At 33.9% G+C, this 18,082-nt stretch overlaps 1 protein-coding gene across 2 annotated transcripts in view; it reads right to left on the minus strand.

The window, feature by feature from the left end:
* SSBP2 (single stranded DNA binding protein 2) overlaps nt 1-18,082 on the minus strand; it is a 294,033-nt gene that overhangs the window by 185,754 nt on the left and 90,197 nt on the right. For both annotated transcript variants that reach the window (XM_065919078.1, XM_065919077.1), the window contains exons 3-4: nt 12,203-12,264; nt 5,706-5,790 (exon numbers count right to left, since the gene is read on the minus strand). In XM_065919078.1, the coding sequence (XP_065775150.1) occupies nt 5,706-5,790; nt 12,203-12,264 (147 nt within the window). The remainder of the gene's footprint in view (nt 1-5,705; nt 5,791-12,202; nt 12,265-18,082) is intronic.

The following is an 18,082-nucleotide window of genomic DNA, read 5'->3' on the forward strand; positions in this document are numbered from 1 at the left end:
CATTTGAGCATTTACTAATTATGTCTACTATATGCCAAAACTGAATACCTATCAAAAGTTATGTGTATTTATTCTCCATATTCTAATCTATTTCTCTCCATATTCTTGCATATCTATAAATTTTGATGAGTCTAGCAATATCATGCTATCTCTACATATATTTTACAATTTGATACTTCAAACCTCTTGAGAGAAGGTCTCTTTTGCCATGAGTGTGGGAACTATATCTGTTTTGTTCACCACTACATTCCCTAGAGCCATGCCTCCCAAGATTATAAAGCCTCTGCTACCTGCTTTGATTCACTTATTTCTTTACAAGCTGCCATTTTATCTCAATTTGTTTCAAAACACAAAGTGAGTAAAAGTAGCACTAAATGACCTCCTTGCAACTACATATTCAGTTATATTAAAATAAGAAGTGATAAATACTTATTACATAATATTTTAGTCATTCATTTATATAAACACAAAACATGATTTGAACATCTCCTGTCAGGCACCCTGCTGGGTAGAAAGAATGAAAAAGATAAATAAGACAAAGTCTATTCCCTGAGGAAGCTCACAAATTATTAGAGAAAACATCCTATTACGAAAATCTAATATACAGGGACATTCAGGAGATGCACAGAGGATATTATAGGATCATGGCAAAGAATGCACCTATCTCTCTCAGTAGTTTCTACACAAATATTTTCCTAAATAATAAGTAATTATCTGTTAAAAAAATCTTCCTAACATACAAAAATATTCTTCTCCTACTATTTTATGTTCCTTAGTAGGTGTTTTTGTATCATTTTAAAAAAACCCATTTTTAAAAAAACCCCATCTCTACAAACCTGTAACATAATTCTTTTCAGATGTTACAAACACTCTTTTAGGCAAAAATACAAAAACCAGCCACATTTTATCAACAATTATAACTCAAGCCTATCACTTTACCTAAACAGTTGAATTATTTGAAACATTTCCAGTTTACCAATTAACAGACTACTTCATTCTGTGGGTATTTATTGAACATCTATTATTTGACAGACCCTGGGAAAGAATGGGTCTAATATTCTCTGCTCTCAAGAGCTCACTGTAATAATGCGATTTCATTACCATCACATTACTAAGGCAATAATATATTTTGGCTCTATCTTTGCTTTAGGACAATTAAGGAATTTTCTATCCATACCAAAGAGCTAAAATTATAATCACTGTGTATGTTTTCGGTTAAAAGTTTAGTAGCATACATTCACATTTTTGCTAAATATTTTGGAAATAAATGAAAGCAGAAATAAATTATTAAATAAAACAATTCTATGTTAAGCTGTAGCAGGAAAAAAAATCCAGTAAACATTAATTAGCTCCACATGAAAGCATTGCCTGAGATTTGAGTGAAATAAAAACATACTAATGGGGAGAAAAGGAAAGCTAGTCCAATAAACTTTACAAGGTAGCAGGTATTACTTCTAATCACTTGAAATGATGGTTTACTTTTTAATGATAATATTGTATGTACATAATAACAATTTTATATTTAGATAAACCTGGTTTTCACTTAGGTTAAAAATAACAGGCTAACAGGCCAAGCAAGATATCTCCAAAATAATCACACTATAAAATCTCTCTTTTCTTACAAAGTAAGTTCTTCATTACTAAATTTTCCTCCAACATTTCTGATCTTATTCTGTACTCCCCTTTAGAAAAATCAACAGGTGGACACACTTCATAGAATCTGTCACAGAAGAGAAGAAACAAACACAGGTTTATGTGGAAACCATCCCTACATTTTCTCCATCGGTTCTCAAGGATGAACTAATAGCAATGCCTGGAAATACATTAGAAATGATGGTGCTCATTCTTTTTCTAAAGTTAATTATTATAACTGATCTAAAATTTTGTTACTTTAAAATAAAAAGTATAAGAAGCCATACAAAATAAATTTGTGGCACTATGTAATTTTATAAAGCAAACATATGGTTATTATAAAGTAACCACCACCATCTCAAAAGCCCAAGCCGCAAGCCCCATTTCGATCAGAACCTCTTTCTACCTCTCACTGTCCTGACAAGTACAGTAATCATTTTATTGTGGTTTTTATAGCTTTGTCATCCAAAAGTACATTCCTACACGCTATTAACTGCTGATTTCTAAAGGTACACTTATTTTACAGTTGGTACTCCATACAGATCGTAAATAAAGTATTTTAAAACATAAATGTAAGAAGATCAAAATTTTACTTATTTAAATGCCTCCTCTCTTTTTTTCTTTTTCTCACAGTAAGTATGAACTGGGTGATTTTTTCTTAAAGAAAAAGATATTAATTAACACTGCATCTATAATTATTTTGCAAACAAAATGATACAATGACAAAAATCCGTATTCTTAAACAGGCAATGGTTAGAAAACAAATCAAAAAAAGTTCAAAACCAAAAGTTAAAATAATGTTTCTGGGATAACTGTTATCAAAAAAGTTATTAGAAATTATAGAATGGCTCAAAATAACATCTATTTGCTTTACCTATCTCTCTTTTAGTATGCATATTTACAGAAAAAAAGTTTTTCATGGGAAGTACTAAATATGTTTATGAATATAACATGGTGACATGAAAACATATGACCACTTCAAATTTACTGTTTTTTATTTTCTAATTTTAGAAGATTAGAACTCACTGTAAGGTGAAATTTAATCTGCTTTAAAGTAACTTTCTTGAATATAAAATTAACTATAGATACTTGGAAAATACAGACATATATAGACAAAAATAAAAATCATCCATAATCCCAACATCAAAAGATAACCACTTTTAACATTTTAGCCTATTTTTTTAATTAAAAGGATTGTTCATAATTTACCTTATTATGTGTCCACTATTTCTTTTTAAAAATTAGTTTATTCTTTCATTATCCATTCAATCTCATAGATAAATGAAGACTATAAAATAACAGGACTTTTTAAATGCATCAGAATTTACACATGCAAGTATTTTTTATTCTAAAAATGCAGCTAATAAATAAAATATTTTTAAGAATTTTTTTGACAACCATCTTGAAATTCAAAGGGTATATATATTAATCACTATTCTAAAATGGTTCCCAATGGACTCTAACGTAACAATACAACATGACAGAATTTTACCAAAATCTGATTGTTTGTTCCTGTTTCCTATTTCTTCCCTGAGTCTTTCAAACTTCACCTGCACCTTAAACATGAATCATGTTGATCATTCAGAAATTGTCTACGATTAAGAATTTAGGAAATCCCACCCACAAAAATTACCATAAAAGTGTTACAGGAAACAAACATTTCTAAAAATCCAATTGCAATATAAAATTACATAAGCCAAACTCTACCTTTACAGCAACCTCCATTTAAAAAAAATTTAGAGATGTGTTATCATTTAAAGATGTATTACCATTAAAAATAAATTAACTTAAAAAGGGATAATAAAAATTCCATCTAAGAAATCAAATCTCTTAAAACTGATGTTAAAGATAAAATTAAGGAACATCTGATAAAACACGTGCTAATTGATAACAAACTGCAAAATCCAAATACTGAATTTTTTCTAAACTACATTTTCTTAGGACCAAATTAAATATGGAGGAGTTATTTTTCCTATAAAATTTACTCTCATTTCACTCCTACCTCTGGTCATTGCTTGTTTTCTTTCTTTTTTTGCTTGTTTTCAAAAACCTTGAAATATTTAAGTGAGCTTCTAAAGTTAACAAGTGTGAGTACTCTCTGAAACATTCAAAGTGCCTTATGAATGCAAAATGATTATGACGATAATGGCTAAGGCAATGACAATGGTGATTTATCTAATGCTTCCAAGAAGGAGATACTAATTAGTTCAGTGGTCCTTTACAGATCTCCATGGTGAATAGACGGTTGCATCTTTCTATACAATGGGATTTTGAAAAAATGCTTATATAATTAATTTCTTAAGATGTAGATCCATAAACAATGTATGTCATTTACAGCAGAACACTGGTACTCTCTAACGCCATCTAGTTGTCAAAATTAGTGGTTATTTAAAAAATTTATCCCATTAAGATCAGGCCAAATCTAGGCAAGTCTTTCTTGATGTTAGAGACAGATGGGTATTTCACTCTAGTCGGAATCTTCACTCTCTTCACGGTTGGGTCTCTGTTTTCCTTTGCTGCCATTACCCAAGGGTGAAAAAGGAGAATCAGATTGTTCAAATAAATGCCATGTCCTGGGCCCTGTCTTACCTGCCTTTTCTGTGCTTTTTCTTTATATGCAGCAGCATCCCTTTCACTCACCTTGTCCCCAAGAGCTAGTGTTTAGCACACAGCAAGCTTTATGAGCACAATCAATATCCGATGAAGTAATCCCAAGCAGTCTCACTTTAATCGGTTTAGTACACGTTCAAAGTATTACACAGTCCCTGTCAGATGCCCAAGATTTTCACTGAAGTCTGCATACTCATCCTTGTGCTATGTTTGGGGTTATAACTCTGGCTATTTCCACTGTCTAGTCTAAGGCTGAAATACTTCCTTTGGAAGAACAAGTTTCTTTTCCCTTTTGAGGCCTGGTTCTGGTCTTAAAGGGTATTTACACAGAATGATGCCACCCATTCACCAACTAAACATGCATCCCTCCGGTACATTTTTAGGTACTTAAAATCGATATTTCCTCAGGCTCCAGGCCTAATTCCACTTCCTCTAAACCAAGGAAACTGGTTTTCCTCCATCCCAAATTCAGTCTGCATGTCTTATGGTCAGTTCTGCAAACAGTGTTTTCCTAGCCCCTTTAAAGCACAGTCTCACTGAAACTTCCCAGGTGGTCCAGAGGCTAAGATTCTGAGCTCCCAATGCAGCAGGCCCAGGTTCGATCCCTGGTCAGGGAACTAGATCCCACATGCCACAACTAAGATTTAGCATGATATAATTAAGGGATCCCACATACCACAGTGAAGATTGAGGACCCTGTGGCTCTGAAACTGAGACCTGGTACAGTGCAGTCAAATAAGTTTTAAAAACAAAACAGTCTTGCCATTATTAAATGCCACTGTTCCCTGAAGAAAATCTACTCCCCCTGTCCCCCACCTTTCTCCTACGATTCTACTTCCTTGTGCCATCAACTCTCTAAAATCACATTTATAATTCTTAAAAAACACTCAATATACATCACCTAGTCAAGGATACCCACTGCCCTGAAGAACTTAAAAAAAAAACTCATATTTTCATTTTTTGTCCAGACTTTTTTGCTCTCATATCTTGTATTTCCTTTAATTCACAATAAATTTACTTATGGAACTGAATTCAGTGAGTGGATATTTAGCCTTATGATAATGTAACTGAAAGTTGTAAAAAGAATAATGTAATACTTCTATATATTTTTAAATGGAAATGCAGAAGAAGAACTTTTATAACATTCTTATGATGACTTTTTTGTGGAATAATTACTACTTAATTTTTATAAATAGGCAATTACACAAATCAAGCACACTTAAAGGTAAGAAACACGTCTAATAGGTTGAAGTTAGGACTATTCTCCTACCCAAAGCTTCTTCAACAACACTCACACATCCATTTGTGTTTCACTTTTAAATTGATAAGCCTATTTCCCAAGAAAAAAACAATAATTCCTTAAGTACCAAAGGAAAAAAATGGATGGTCCAATATATTTTTCAAGAACAGTGGTTGAAAAGAAAACTGACAATATAGCTTAGTAAAACGGTATAGAAACTTACGTAATCATGGAAGGCTTTTGCTTCACTTGAATGTTCACATGTTTCCCGTCTTTCTGGAGCTGCACAGTACAGATCCCAAAATACACTAAAAAAGTAATTATGGAAACATTAAGAAAATCACATAATGTCAAATGAGAGAGCACAATTACAAAAGCAGGAGGCAAATATTCCTTACACAATATGTGTTTTCTTCTTTAGGACAAATATTTATTTGAAAGATTTAAATTCAGAGAAGGCTTTTCTTGTAGTAATAGGTATAACCTAGCCATAACACAGAAATGCTAAGATTTTTCTAAAATGACAATAAAAAAAATTTAAACTGTCATTCTTAATTGTCTTAAGAATGACTTAAACATCTGATTGAAATAACTATAACACTTTTCACAACTTTCCCATGAAGAATAAAAGATTTTTTTAATACCAATTTAATCATTAAGGAATAAAGTAACTTTATTTTTAAAAGTGAAATTCACTTTTTCAAGATAATTTTAATATCCAATCCCCAGGCCAATACCCTAACCATTAGGTAACACCTGACAAATAAATATATTTTCTTAAAATATCCTCTGGTTTTCCTTTGTAATTACCAAGATATGTTGGTCATTTTGAAAATTTAAAAATTCACACTTTCTTTTTTTCTTCCTATTCAAGAGCAATAAAAGCAAAACAGAACTGGTTGGGAAAAATAATTATACTGCTTACAAAACACATAGCCCCAATCATGTTTCATAAAATTAACAATGAACATGGACAAGGGATTAAAATCAAGAAAGCAAATGTCTGAAAGTCCTAGTGATAAACAAAAGCAATATTACTGATCAACAAATATTTTTTTACTGTACATTTTCCTCTCTAGAGAATTGGAAAGTATGCTAAGCCAAATGGTTAATGGCACAAGTTTAGGAATAGGACATATCTGAGATAGAAGCTGGCCCTGCCACCTACTAGTTCAATTTGTTTAAACAAGAAACAATTTTCTCCTCTACAAAATGGGGCTGTTGAGAAAATTAAATTGTATAAAATAAGCACAGGGTCTTACAGTAAACATATTATTATTAATAAAACTAACACCATAATTAGCTTGCACAAAAACTTAAAATGCATACATATTGTTAAGGCAGGTCATTGGGCTGAGGGCAGAGTTAAAAATGGCACAATAAAGCTTGGTAAGTCAAACCGGTCTCTTTGTTTTGACCTTTGAAGTCTCATTTCATCTGGATCTCTCTCCTGAGCTAGGATAAAACATTCTCTAGGCATTATAACAATTAATTCTGTAAAATAAATTACTCTTAGAGGCAAAATATATGAAAGATTAAGTACTGACATTTATTTCCTTTTAAATTTCTACAATAAGCTAGAAATACAAAGCAAACAATAAAGACCAAATTAATTCAAATAATTTCAATTCCTGAACTAGACTGCAAGCAGTTTAAAGTTGTGCTTGGCTTTCCTATATCCCTTTTGGGATAAAAAGTATAATAATTATACACAGACAAGGATACAGATTAAAGTTTTCCACCTGGATCAGGTGTGTTATGAATTATCAGGTACTGCAATTATACTTATTTTCACATTCTTAGGGAACTTCAAAAGTTCTTAAAACCAAAATTTTATAATGGCTGTCTTTAAACTGTATTTAATCACAGAATATTATGCAATATTATGACAATGTTTCTCTTTATGGATTTAGCAAGTGGTCAAAAATTTATAAGAGCCAGAATAAGGATAATAAAACAAATTACTAAAGTAGCATAACTTTATATATAGTGTTTCTAATAGTCCTAAATTATTAGATGTATAAAAAATGGATCAAAATATACACTATTTTCTTGAATAAAGGTAAAGAAATATATCCTTTTAAAGACATTTACCCAAAGAATAAATACACATTTCTACAATAACAGAGACAAGGTGAAGTCTTAACCACTGGACTGCTAGGGAAGTCCCTAAATTATTTTTAAAACAGCATACAGTACAGGTATTAAAAATATTCTAAAAAAGACTCAGAGTTATTATGGTCAAAAAAAGTTTTCTTATTAACAAAGCAAAATTTGTCTCAATTTCCTTTCCAATCCTTTGTATTTAGTGGAAAATTCCAAGTTGTTGTTGTTTGTTAAAAATTTTTTATTTATTTTCCCCCCAATTATTATTAGTTGGAGGCTAATTACTTTACAATATTGTAGTGGTTTTTGTCATAACATTGACATGAATCAGCCATGGATTTACATGTATTCCCCATCCCGATCCCCTCTCCCACCTCCCTCTCCATCCCATCCCTCTGGGTCTTCCCAGTGCACCAGCCCTGAGCACTTGTCTCATGCATCCAACCTGGGCTGGTGGTCTGTTTCACACTTGATAATATACATGTTTCGATGCTGTTCTCTCAGATCACCCCACCCTCGCCTTCTCCCATAGAGTCCAAAAGTCTGTTCTATACATCTGTGTCTCTTTTTCTGTCTTGCATATTAGGGTTATTGTTACCATCTTTCTAAATTCCATATATATGTGTTAGTATACTGTATTGGTGTTTTCCTTTCTGGCTTACTTCACTCTGTATAATGGGCTCCAGTTTCGTCCACCTCATTAGAACTGATTCAAATGAATTCTTTTTAATGGCTGAGTAATATTCCATTGTGTATATGTACCACAGGTTGTTTTCTTTTTTTTTACCATGTCTTCCCACCAAATCTTCCTTTGTATTCCACATTCCTTCCCTACTCTCTAACACATTTCACTTTTTCTATACAGTCTGACCAGTTCTGTTGTTTACTTTCTTTCTTGCTAACATGATTAATTCCGTGCTTACTGTGGTTATACTCCTCTTTCTATCCTAGTTGTTGCCTACACTGTCTTATATTGATGTTTAGTTTAACAAATTCAAATAAATAATTAGCTATGCAATGCCTATTACAGGCAAGACATACAAGATAAGAAGTAGTCTGCCACTTACAAATATTATATATCATTCTAGTGAGCCTGCTGATTAATTCCAACACAATTATTTTCACATGGTTATTTGTTTATTCATAGCTATACCTCATGTCATTATTAGATTCTAAGATAGTCAGAGTGCTGGCGTGTTGCAAAATTTGACTTTTCCACTGCCAGGGGATAGAAACTGGATTCTTATGATAACCTTAGTTATTGGTTCATTTTTTCTGCAATGTTATACATATTTAATTACAGGATATAAATACATGAGCCCAAAGTTATTCCAAAAGGTTTTTATATATAAAATTAAATTTAAAAGTTTCTTCCATTAAAAGTTTAAATAGGAAGTTTTAAAAAGTGTGTATTTTTAAATTATACAAATAAAAAAGGACATTAATTTCAGGCGAAAGAAGTTCCTTGGCATTTGTATCCCTGAAATTCATGGAAGAGAGCTTTTATTAAAGCATATTAACAGGAAACATGCTTTCAAGATGGATTTGATCACAGTGAGTATAATGAACACGGGAGAGAGGCATAAAAATTACAACAGTTCTGGGCATGATGCAAACTGAAAGAAGACAAGAAATCACAAGGGACATCATATTAGGAACAAGAAAAACAGTTCCAGAAAAATCACACACTTTCCCCTAAGCCATACTAAAGGGAGAAACTTCTCTCTTCTCCAAGGCCTCTGCCCCTCATTTCTCCTGTAATTTATTCTGCATTTTTGTTCATGTTTGTTCTCTTTCAGCACCTTCAATCTCCCCTGCTCTTTTTACCTCCATCTATATACTTGCTGAAATCTATTCTAAAAATAAAAAAACAAAAATGCCAGGTCCTGTTCTGTGTTGTTAATCCTGAAACTACTATACATACCTCAACTATTCTTCATAACCCTGGAACTGGAAAAATGGAACATAACAGTATCCTAAATTTCATGTTCACTATTCCACTGAAATTGTTCTCCTCAAGAAGACCTAAGAAAACCTCAGTTCCCAACTCAGGAAAACTTTTTTTTTTTTTTTTTTTAACTTATACCTGCTGCAGAATTTACTCTCTCCTTGGAACACCTTTTCTAGTTTCCATATATTATTCTTTCCTGATTACCCTCCTTCCTCTCTAAGTATTTTCTTTGGAGGCTCCTCTTTATCTGTTTAACACTTAAATGTTGACCTCCCCCAGAGTACCAACCCCAGGCCCTGCTCTTACTTGCTACACTGTATATTACTATAATTGTGGATACACGTCATTATAACATTTGCTCAAGGCCACAGAATGTACAACACCAGAAATGAACTGTAATGTAAATTATGGACTTGGAGTGATTATAGTGTGTTAATGTAGGTTCATCAGTTACAACAAGGGTACCACTCTGGTGGGGAATGTTGATTATGGGGAGGCTATACATTGTGGAAGCAGGAGTCATATGGGAAATCTCTACCTTCTCCTCAATTTTGTTGTGAACTGACTGAAAACTACTCTAAAAAAATGAAGTATTAATTTTGAAAAGAAAAAACCAAAGAGATCTTTGAAACAACTGCAGGAAAAAAGTCAGGACCCTGCTGGACTTAAGGCCCACAGTCATGGTTAGCTACACACAATGATCAGAAAAGCTTAGGATCTGGGCAATGTCCTGCAAGAGGGGATCCTTAGCTTTTCATCAGTTCTCAGAGGACCCCATGACTTCAAAATCATTAAGAATCATTCATTTATATCAATAAAGCAGGCACCACAAAAGGTAGTAGTTTTAGGGAAGATCATTAAAAACACTGAAAATAATGTACCTTTTGCATGTGCCAGACTTAAATGAAAATAAATATGACCTAAAATATTTATGTGCCCTTTATTTACAATTTCTTTGATATCTATAACTAAGTAAAAATTACTTAAAATATCAAAACCACAGAGAAAGGGCTCCCTTGAATCTAAGAGTCACAGAAAAAGGAAGAGCAATAGCAGATTTAAGAGCTGCACCTACTGATAAAAATGACCAAAAAAACTGAAGTCTGACAGAAGCAAAAAGTCAAAGTATTCAGTGAATTATTATCAACCATCTACAGTAAGAGGATAGGTTAGATTCACGAGGAAGGGAGTAAAAGAGAAATGGGGGCAAGAAACGGAATTAATTCTATAATGAAAAACTTAAAATCTTATTTTGTTAGCCCACTGATCCAATAGGGACAGACCTCTAACGTGGTTTCTAGTGTCACTTTATAGACATAATAGGGAGCATATAAAATATAAGGGTGTTGATAAGTGGGGAACCTCAATTACATTCAGCAGTTAAGCACTTACAGTCTAGATCTAGATATCATAAAAACAGCTTAAGTAAAATGAAAAACTGACTTTTAAAACATTATGTTATAAAACATCAGTCTTAAGCCCCAGGAAAACAGCACAATGATCGTGCTTAACTGCAAGGAACCGTTATTCCAAATACAGGAACAACTCTGAACCAAAGGACTGCACCTGTTCCTGCCATACGTATTTTAGACTAACAAGGGAAACCCACAATCATAACTGACCAAGTGCGGTTCCATTCACCATGGAACTTCTAGTAAAGCACGTTTTCAGGAGAGAGATTAAAAAGATGATGGCATTAAGTAACAGACCAAGGAAACCACATCCACGGCACTAGAAGAGAACTTTTATTTTTGTTTTTTTCGTTTCAAGTATGATGCTGAGAGATGAGTGCATAACGTACTGAACAGGAAATGCTCCTAAATGAAGAAATTTTTTTAAAAAAGAAAAGAAAAAGCTTAGTTTGTCCATTTGAATACCTAGACTAATAATTGCTGCTGCAGAAAAGTCACAAACCTGGGTGTACTGGTGCTGCAATAAAATTTATAAGTTCTGATAGCAACTGAACCTTTAATACTGACTGACCATTTGTGTGTACATTCCTAGGCAGTTCTATCTCTGAATCTATCTAGAACTATTTCAAACTTTTTTAGACTATTCTAAAAACTCACCACAACCACCACCACCACCACCACCACCTCCAGTATCTTCAGGTTTAGATGAAGTCACAAGGGTGGGGCCCTCATGATGCAATTAGTGCCCTTATAAAAACAGTCACCAGAGAGTAGTCAGTCAGTTAGCATGCGCTTGCTCTGTCTCTCTCTATATATCCATGTGAGGACACAGTAAGAAGGCAGCTATCTACAGGCCAGGAAGAGAGTTCTCATTAGAAACACACCATGCTTGGCAGATTGAACTTGGGACTTCTGGCCTCCAGAACCGTGAGAAATTAATTTCTGCTGTTCAAGCCACCCAGTATATGGTACTTTCTTATGGTAACCAGAGTTGACTAATACAAACTCATAATTACAGCTGGAGATTCCACACTGGTCACAATTCCATCTTGACTTAATAGTTGTATTTTTAAGTTAACTACTTAATGCTGGTTTTGAGCTTGTTTTTTAATTTTTATGAGTGCTACCTTTCAGAAAATAATTACAGAAAATGAAAAAGTATAAATGAGAAGCATGAAACCATAAACAGGTACGTGCGAGCCTATCGAAATGCATCATCAATCTAATGAAAATGGAATAAAAGATACTTACCACCACCAAGAATGTAAGAATCCTGGTGGCTCCCCCAACGTGATGTTCTTTTCCCATCTTATCTAAAATGAATAAAATAGATATTAAACACTCCTAATAATACTTTCCCCACACATATGAGAAAGCAATATTTTCCCATTTAAATTAAGATAGTATATAGGATTTTAATCATTTTCATGTTATTCTTTACCCAAGTTTTACAAATACTCATTTTATATTATAATTGGCTGATTGAGTAGTCTGAGAGAAGATGCCACCATTATTTTCCTGAATTTGTTTCCCACTGTGCCAGAATTTCAGAAAGTATTTCAGGATCTAAAGGCACATGAAAATCACAATTATTAACACCAATATGGAAATCAGCTACCACCATTAACCCAGACACTTGCAAGAACTTGGGCTTAATATGTACAGACTACAAATTAAACTTTAAGGATTGAATTTTTGAATAAGTTTCTGATTTGAGGGAATGGAACTGAAAAGGCATATGTAAGAATTTTAAAAGATGGTGATATTAACTTTCCAATTATTTATATTTCAGATGAGTTGAAGTTCACCATAATAAAAATTTAAAACAAGGTCAATATTCTCAAAATTAAAAGTTCTGATTAAATTCTTTTTCCAAATTAAATTTAAAAATTGCAAAGCTGAGTGTGTATTTATACAGTGCCCTTTCTAAGCACTGGATAGCATTAAGAAGAAAAGATAAAAATCTTTGCATTCAAAGAGATCACATTTTAGTAGAAAGGACTGCTGCTGTCTAGTCACTAAGTCATGTCTGACTCTTTGTGACCTCATAGACTAGCCTGCCAAGCACCTCTGTCCATGGGATTTTCCAGCAAGAATACTAGAGTGGGTGGTCATTTCCTTCTCCACAGGATCTTCCTGACCCAGGGATCGAACCCACAACTCCTGCATTGCATGTGGATTCTTCACCACTAAAGAGAAGCTCAGTAGGGAAAACAGACCATAACAAACATCCCTGTCCCATCCCCCCCAAAAAAGACTGCATTTATACTAGAAGTATAAGGTGACAAATGCTATGGAGGAAAATAAAGCAGTGGAGGAGGATAAAGAGAACAGACAAACTGTAAGAAGTTATCATTTTAGCTAAGGTGATCCAGCTTCAAGAACAAACAACTCTTATACATAAGTGTAGCTTTTAATTTTTTAAATAACTAAAAAATAATTTAACAATACTCCGATCAGTAAAATGTGTCCATTGGCCCTTACCACTACCAGGAAGCAAACAACTATAAATACTGACTGATTAACAGAATTCTTTCCATCACCTACCATGGAAGAAGTTATCCCAACAGGATAAAAGACAAAAATATTTTAAATAAAAACTCATAAGTGATTCTAAATGTTAAAACAAAAAAACCTCTTTAAGGAAGAGATGTAAAACTTAAGCATAGTTAAAATCACTAAAACCGATAGCATTTTTAGAGAGCTTATGCACATGAAATAAAATCAATGAAAACTTTAATGTAAAAAAGTAATTTGCTATCAAAAACCAGAGAAATTCTCTGAAGATTAGAAAATTATGTATATGATAGTCATTTTAAAAGCTAAAAAGTGAAACTCTAAGAATTAATCACTTTAAATTTATAAAGTCTAAACATAAACAATGAACCAGAACATGTTATATAAATGGAAGCCAGATCCTAACTTGAATTCTCCTAAGTAGTAACATTCAAAAAATTTTTTTAAATCTATGCTACCTTTTATCTGAAAATTTCAGGTAATCAATATTTTATCTTTTTCAGTTCATGAAAAATAAGAAATGGTACTTAATGAGTCTTATGAGAAATAAAGCTCTGATGTCCTGCTAAAGTTATAACTTGGTCAAAAACCTGTGTCTCATCTTTTCTCTCAATCTTTTCTCTTACCATCTTTTCCCAAGTCAATGTCTTCTTGAAAGGGCATAATGATGGACCTCACAGATACACCCCAGACATACTAATATTCCTAATAACTGGAATTATCCTAAGCATAAAAACTGGAAGTTTTTCAAAGTAGAGTCCTTAAGTTTCATCTCAGCTCATCTTGACTTTACCTAATACAACTGTGAAATACTTAAAAGGAGAATGTGAGATGACTTATGAAGAGTCAAAGCGGCATGACTAGGTCTGAATGACAGACTGCTAGAGGTTATTAGACTCACAGTCTAACAAGAGTCATGCTGCACTGCATCACCTACTAAGCAGTCTCTTTCTTGCACTTTCACAACTTCTACAGTCATCAGATCTTTCAGGACATAAGGTACTCTAGGAAAAAACCTATATGGTTTATATTTGATATGGTCTTCTACAAGAGGAAGCCTGAAGTTAATGTATTTGTATTTTAAACAGTATAACATCTTATTACTCCTAAGAGAAACAAAATGTTTCACAAACATCATCTTTTTCATCCTCAAAATATTATTTTCTATATCATGAGTGAAGTTCATTTTCTCACTTTAAATCACAAGTCTGTGGAAGAATCAGCTAAAACTTTGGTCAAACATACTTAACACAAAAGTCATCCTTTCACAGTTATTCAGTGAACAACAACCAATGTGCAAGGTATTTACAAAGAGGAGATGGTTCTACACAGGAATACGTTTCCACAGTGAATGGCAGTCTTTTGCCTCTAAACTAATTACTATTCTTGTTACATGCATGCTTAATTGTGTCCAACTCTTTGTGACCTCATGGACTGTAACATGCCAGGCTCCTCTGTCCATGGGATTTTCCAGGCAAGAATAGTGGTTGGGTTGCTATTTTCTCCTCCAGGGGATCTTTCCAACCCAGGGATTGAACCCATGTCTCTTGTATTGGCAGGTGTATCCTTTACCACTGAGCCACCTGGGAAGCCTCAAATACCACCCCAGATAATACTTATTTAGAAAAAGCATTAGATGATATTCAGGAAAACAGAACCTGATCTACAGAAAACTTTGTCACATTTACTGTGGCACTGTTAAAATGAAAATTGGAAACAACCTGAAAAACATTTACCAACAGTGAAGGCAAAATAAAATTTACTACTTAAACACTACAGAATAGTGTGTGATCATTAAAGAGAATAAGATAAATCTATATGGAAAAAGGGCTATGATAGACTGGTTTTTCAAATGAGATTAAGAAAGGCTACAAAATAATACATACATAATAATACATACCTTTTCTGTTTAAACATATGTGTGAATATGTATGTATGAACTTCATTGTATGTATAAAAAATGACACCAAACTTACAACTCTTATCCCTGGAAAAAGGTAAAGGACTTTCATTTTGAAGTCATATTCATACATATAGTTTAATTTTTTTAGCAAACATAATGATGGATGAGGTGGAGGAACAGCCAGAAAACACCTCTAAATGTCAAAAGTCACCTTAGAAACAATTCTTCTGCTATTTATGAAGAGGCGTTTTCTGTTGTACTCAGTTTCATGGGCTTCAGACTTGTTCAGGTGCTTAAGTGGTATCTATGCAAATAATTTCTATTTTTTCTTCTTGTATTATTGCAGCCTCTGTGTGTAGTACCTAGTCCGTAGGCTTTTGCTCTTTAAATCATCCACCTCCCTTCCCTCCATCATCAGTCCAGCTAAAAGCTGTACTCTCCTGTAACCTTGTAAATTGCAAGACCAATGCCTACCACCATACCTTACATCTGAGGGCCTTGTCTGTGATTAGGCAGCGTCTCTGTAATATGATCTAGTGTTTTCAGCATTTCTACATAAATGCAGAGCCAAACAATGAATCATGAATGAATGGTATATTGGCAAGAATAAGATATGCCATATGGTTTATAAATGAAAATTATAAATTTCAATGAACATAACTCTCTGATACAGCAATTCTTCTAGGAATTTATTAATATGGTCACATGTGCAAAGTTACATATAAAACAATTTTCAATGAAACATCATTTTTAATTGCAAAAGACTGGAAACAATATAAATGTCCATTAGTAAGGGGACTGGTAAAGTATACTATGGCACAGGTCATAGAATGAAAAACGCTACAACCACAAAAAGAGAATATTTATAAAGTTTAGTGAACTGACCGAAAACAACTGAAGTAAAACAAAAATGAAAGCACAGTAAGTGTGTATAATAAAAAATCTGTGATACACACACACACGCACATACATACACATATACTTATTATCTCATCATTATTTGTTCTGGCAAGGTATACTAGTCATTTACCTATTACCTTTCAGCCCCACACCCACCCTCCTATATCCTCCATTCTACAGTCAGTACTTGGATTCTGAAAATTACACTTCCTTGGCCCCTAGCCACCTAGTTTTCCTTAAGTTCTATCAGGAGGTACCAGTAGGAGATCAAAGGGCAGGAGGAAGAAGAGAAGCTTCCTGCCCTTGATTCCAAGTGGCTGCTTGTTGCAGAAGCGGCAACAAAGTAGAGGTGTGGCAATTCTGGATGCTGGCAGCACCTTTTGGGAGGGGTTCTAGCTTGGTCAGTGTGGGACCACTTTAGATGATCTAGATCTACTCAACAGTAACGCCAACAGCACAGCAGTACATCTGAAGCTCATGAGATCCAAACTTTACAGAGTATTCCTAAGTACTATCATACTTCTTGAAAACTAATATTAAAAAAAATTAATATCATAAAAGGATAACACTAGTTCCTATGTTAAGAAAAGAATCTGCACACCCATGTATAGGCTTCCCTGGTGGTTCACAGGGTAAAGAATCTGCCTGTGACGCAGGAGACCTGGGGTCAGTCCCTGGGCTGGGGAGATGTCTGTTACTAGAAAAACTCCTGAGACGTCTAAGTTAAATATAATCTACTGTTCCTACTAGTTTTCTAAAACCGTCCATGTATAGAAGTATAGGTGCAACTATACACTAAATGTAATAAAAGTGAAAACTTTTACATTCTAATTTTAAAAATTAAAGCAAACAGATGTACTACAGGAAGAACAATCTGACTGCACTCTGAAGGAGATGTAATTCAAAACTGTGCTATTCAATGTGGTACTCATTAACCACTTGTGGCTCTTTACACAGGATTAATTGAATGTTCTTCGATTTCTCTAGCCACTTTTTAAGGGTTCCGTTGCCACATGTGACTAGTGGAGAACTTACTGAACAGCAGAGATTAGAGATCACTTCCATAATCACGGAAGCTCTGCTTTAGAAGGAATGCAGAAGTCTTTGTAAAGAGAAAAATTTCTTTCTTGGGAAATTGGGAAAACTCCTTGATGGATCCTTCCTATGTTTGGCCCAGAAAGGCAAAGGCACTTAGAAATGGTTTGAAAGTAAAGAACAGATAGCTAATATTCTACATAATAAAGTAACAAGGATTTAGGAGGTTGCTAATAGTCTCCAGGAAGGAGTCGTCTGAGGGTCTGGGAGTAGTCAGAAAAGGAGCCACTGGGAAAGTTGCAAGGACTCAACGAGAGAGAAGGCAGAAGGAGTCTTCAGGACAACAGCTGGTGAGAAATTCTCTATGGCAAGAAGACCAAAGAACTTAAGGATAGTTGTGTCTAATATCCGAGTCAATGTTGTTGCTTGTACTGTACTTAACGCTTAATAGTCTTCAGCTTTTCCCTAACTTTCAGTAAGAACCCTTCATACCCAAAGCAATGCGTTAGTGGAGCATTAGGCTATGAAGGCTTGTAAGCTCCAGAGATATTAAAGAGGACCTGAAACAATCTGTCATATTAGGGTTTAAGTTGGAGTCATTGTGGTAGAAAAGGTAACCCTAGGAAATAGGAAGGTTGTAGGCTATCCAGGTGACAGACACTTGGAGCTATATGGAACATATAGTAGTGATTTCCTTACACGTTTCTTGAACTTTAACTTGGAGGCAACTTAGTATAATGGGTCAGAGCAATGACTGTGGAGCCACACTGCTGGAT

Source organism: Muntiacus reevesi, chromosome 1 (assembly GCF_963930625.1).
Source record: "Muntiacus reevesi chromosome 1, mMunRee1.1, whole genome shotgun sequence".
Taxonomy (NCBI): Eukaryota; Metazoa; Chordata; class Mammalia; order Artiodactyla; family Cervidae; genus Muntiacus; species Muntiacus reevesi.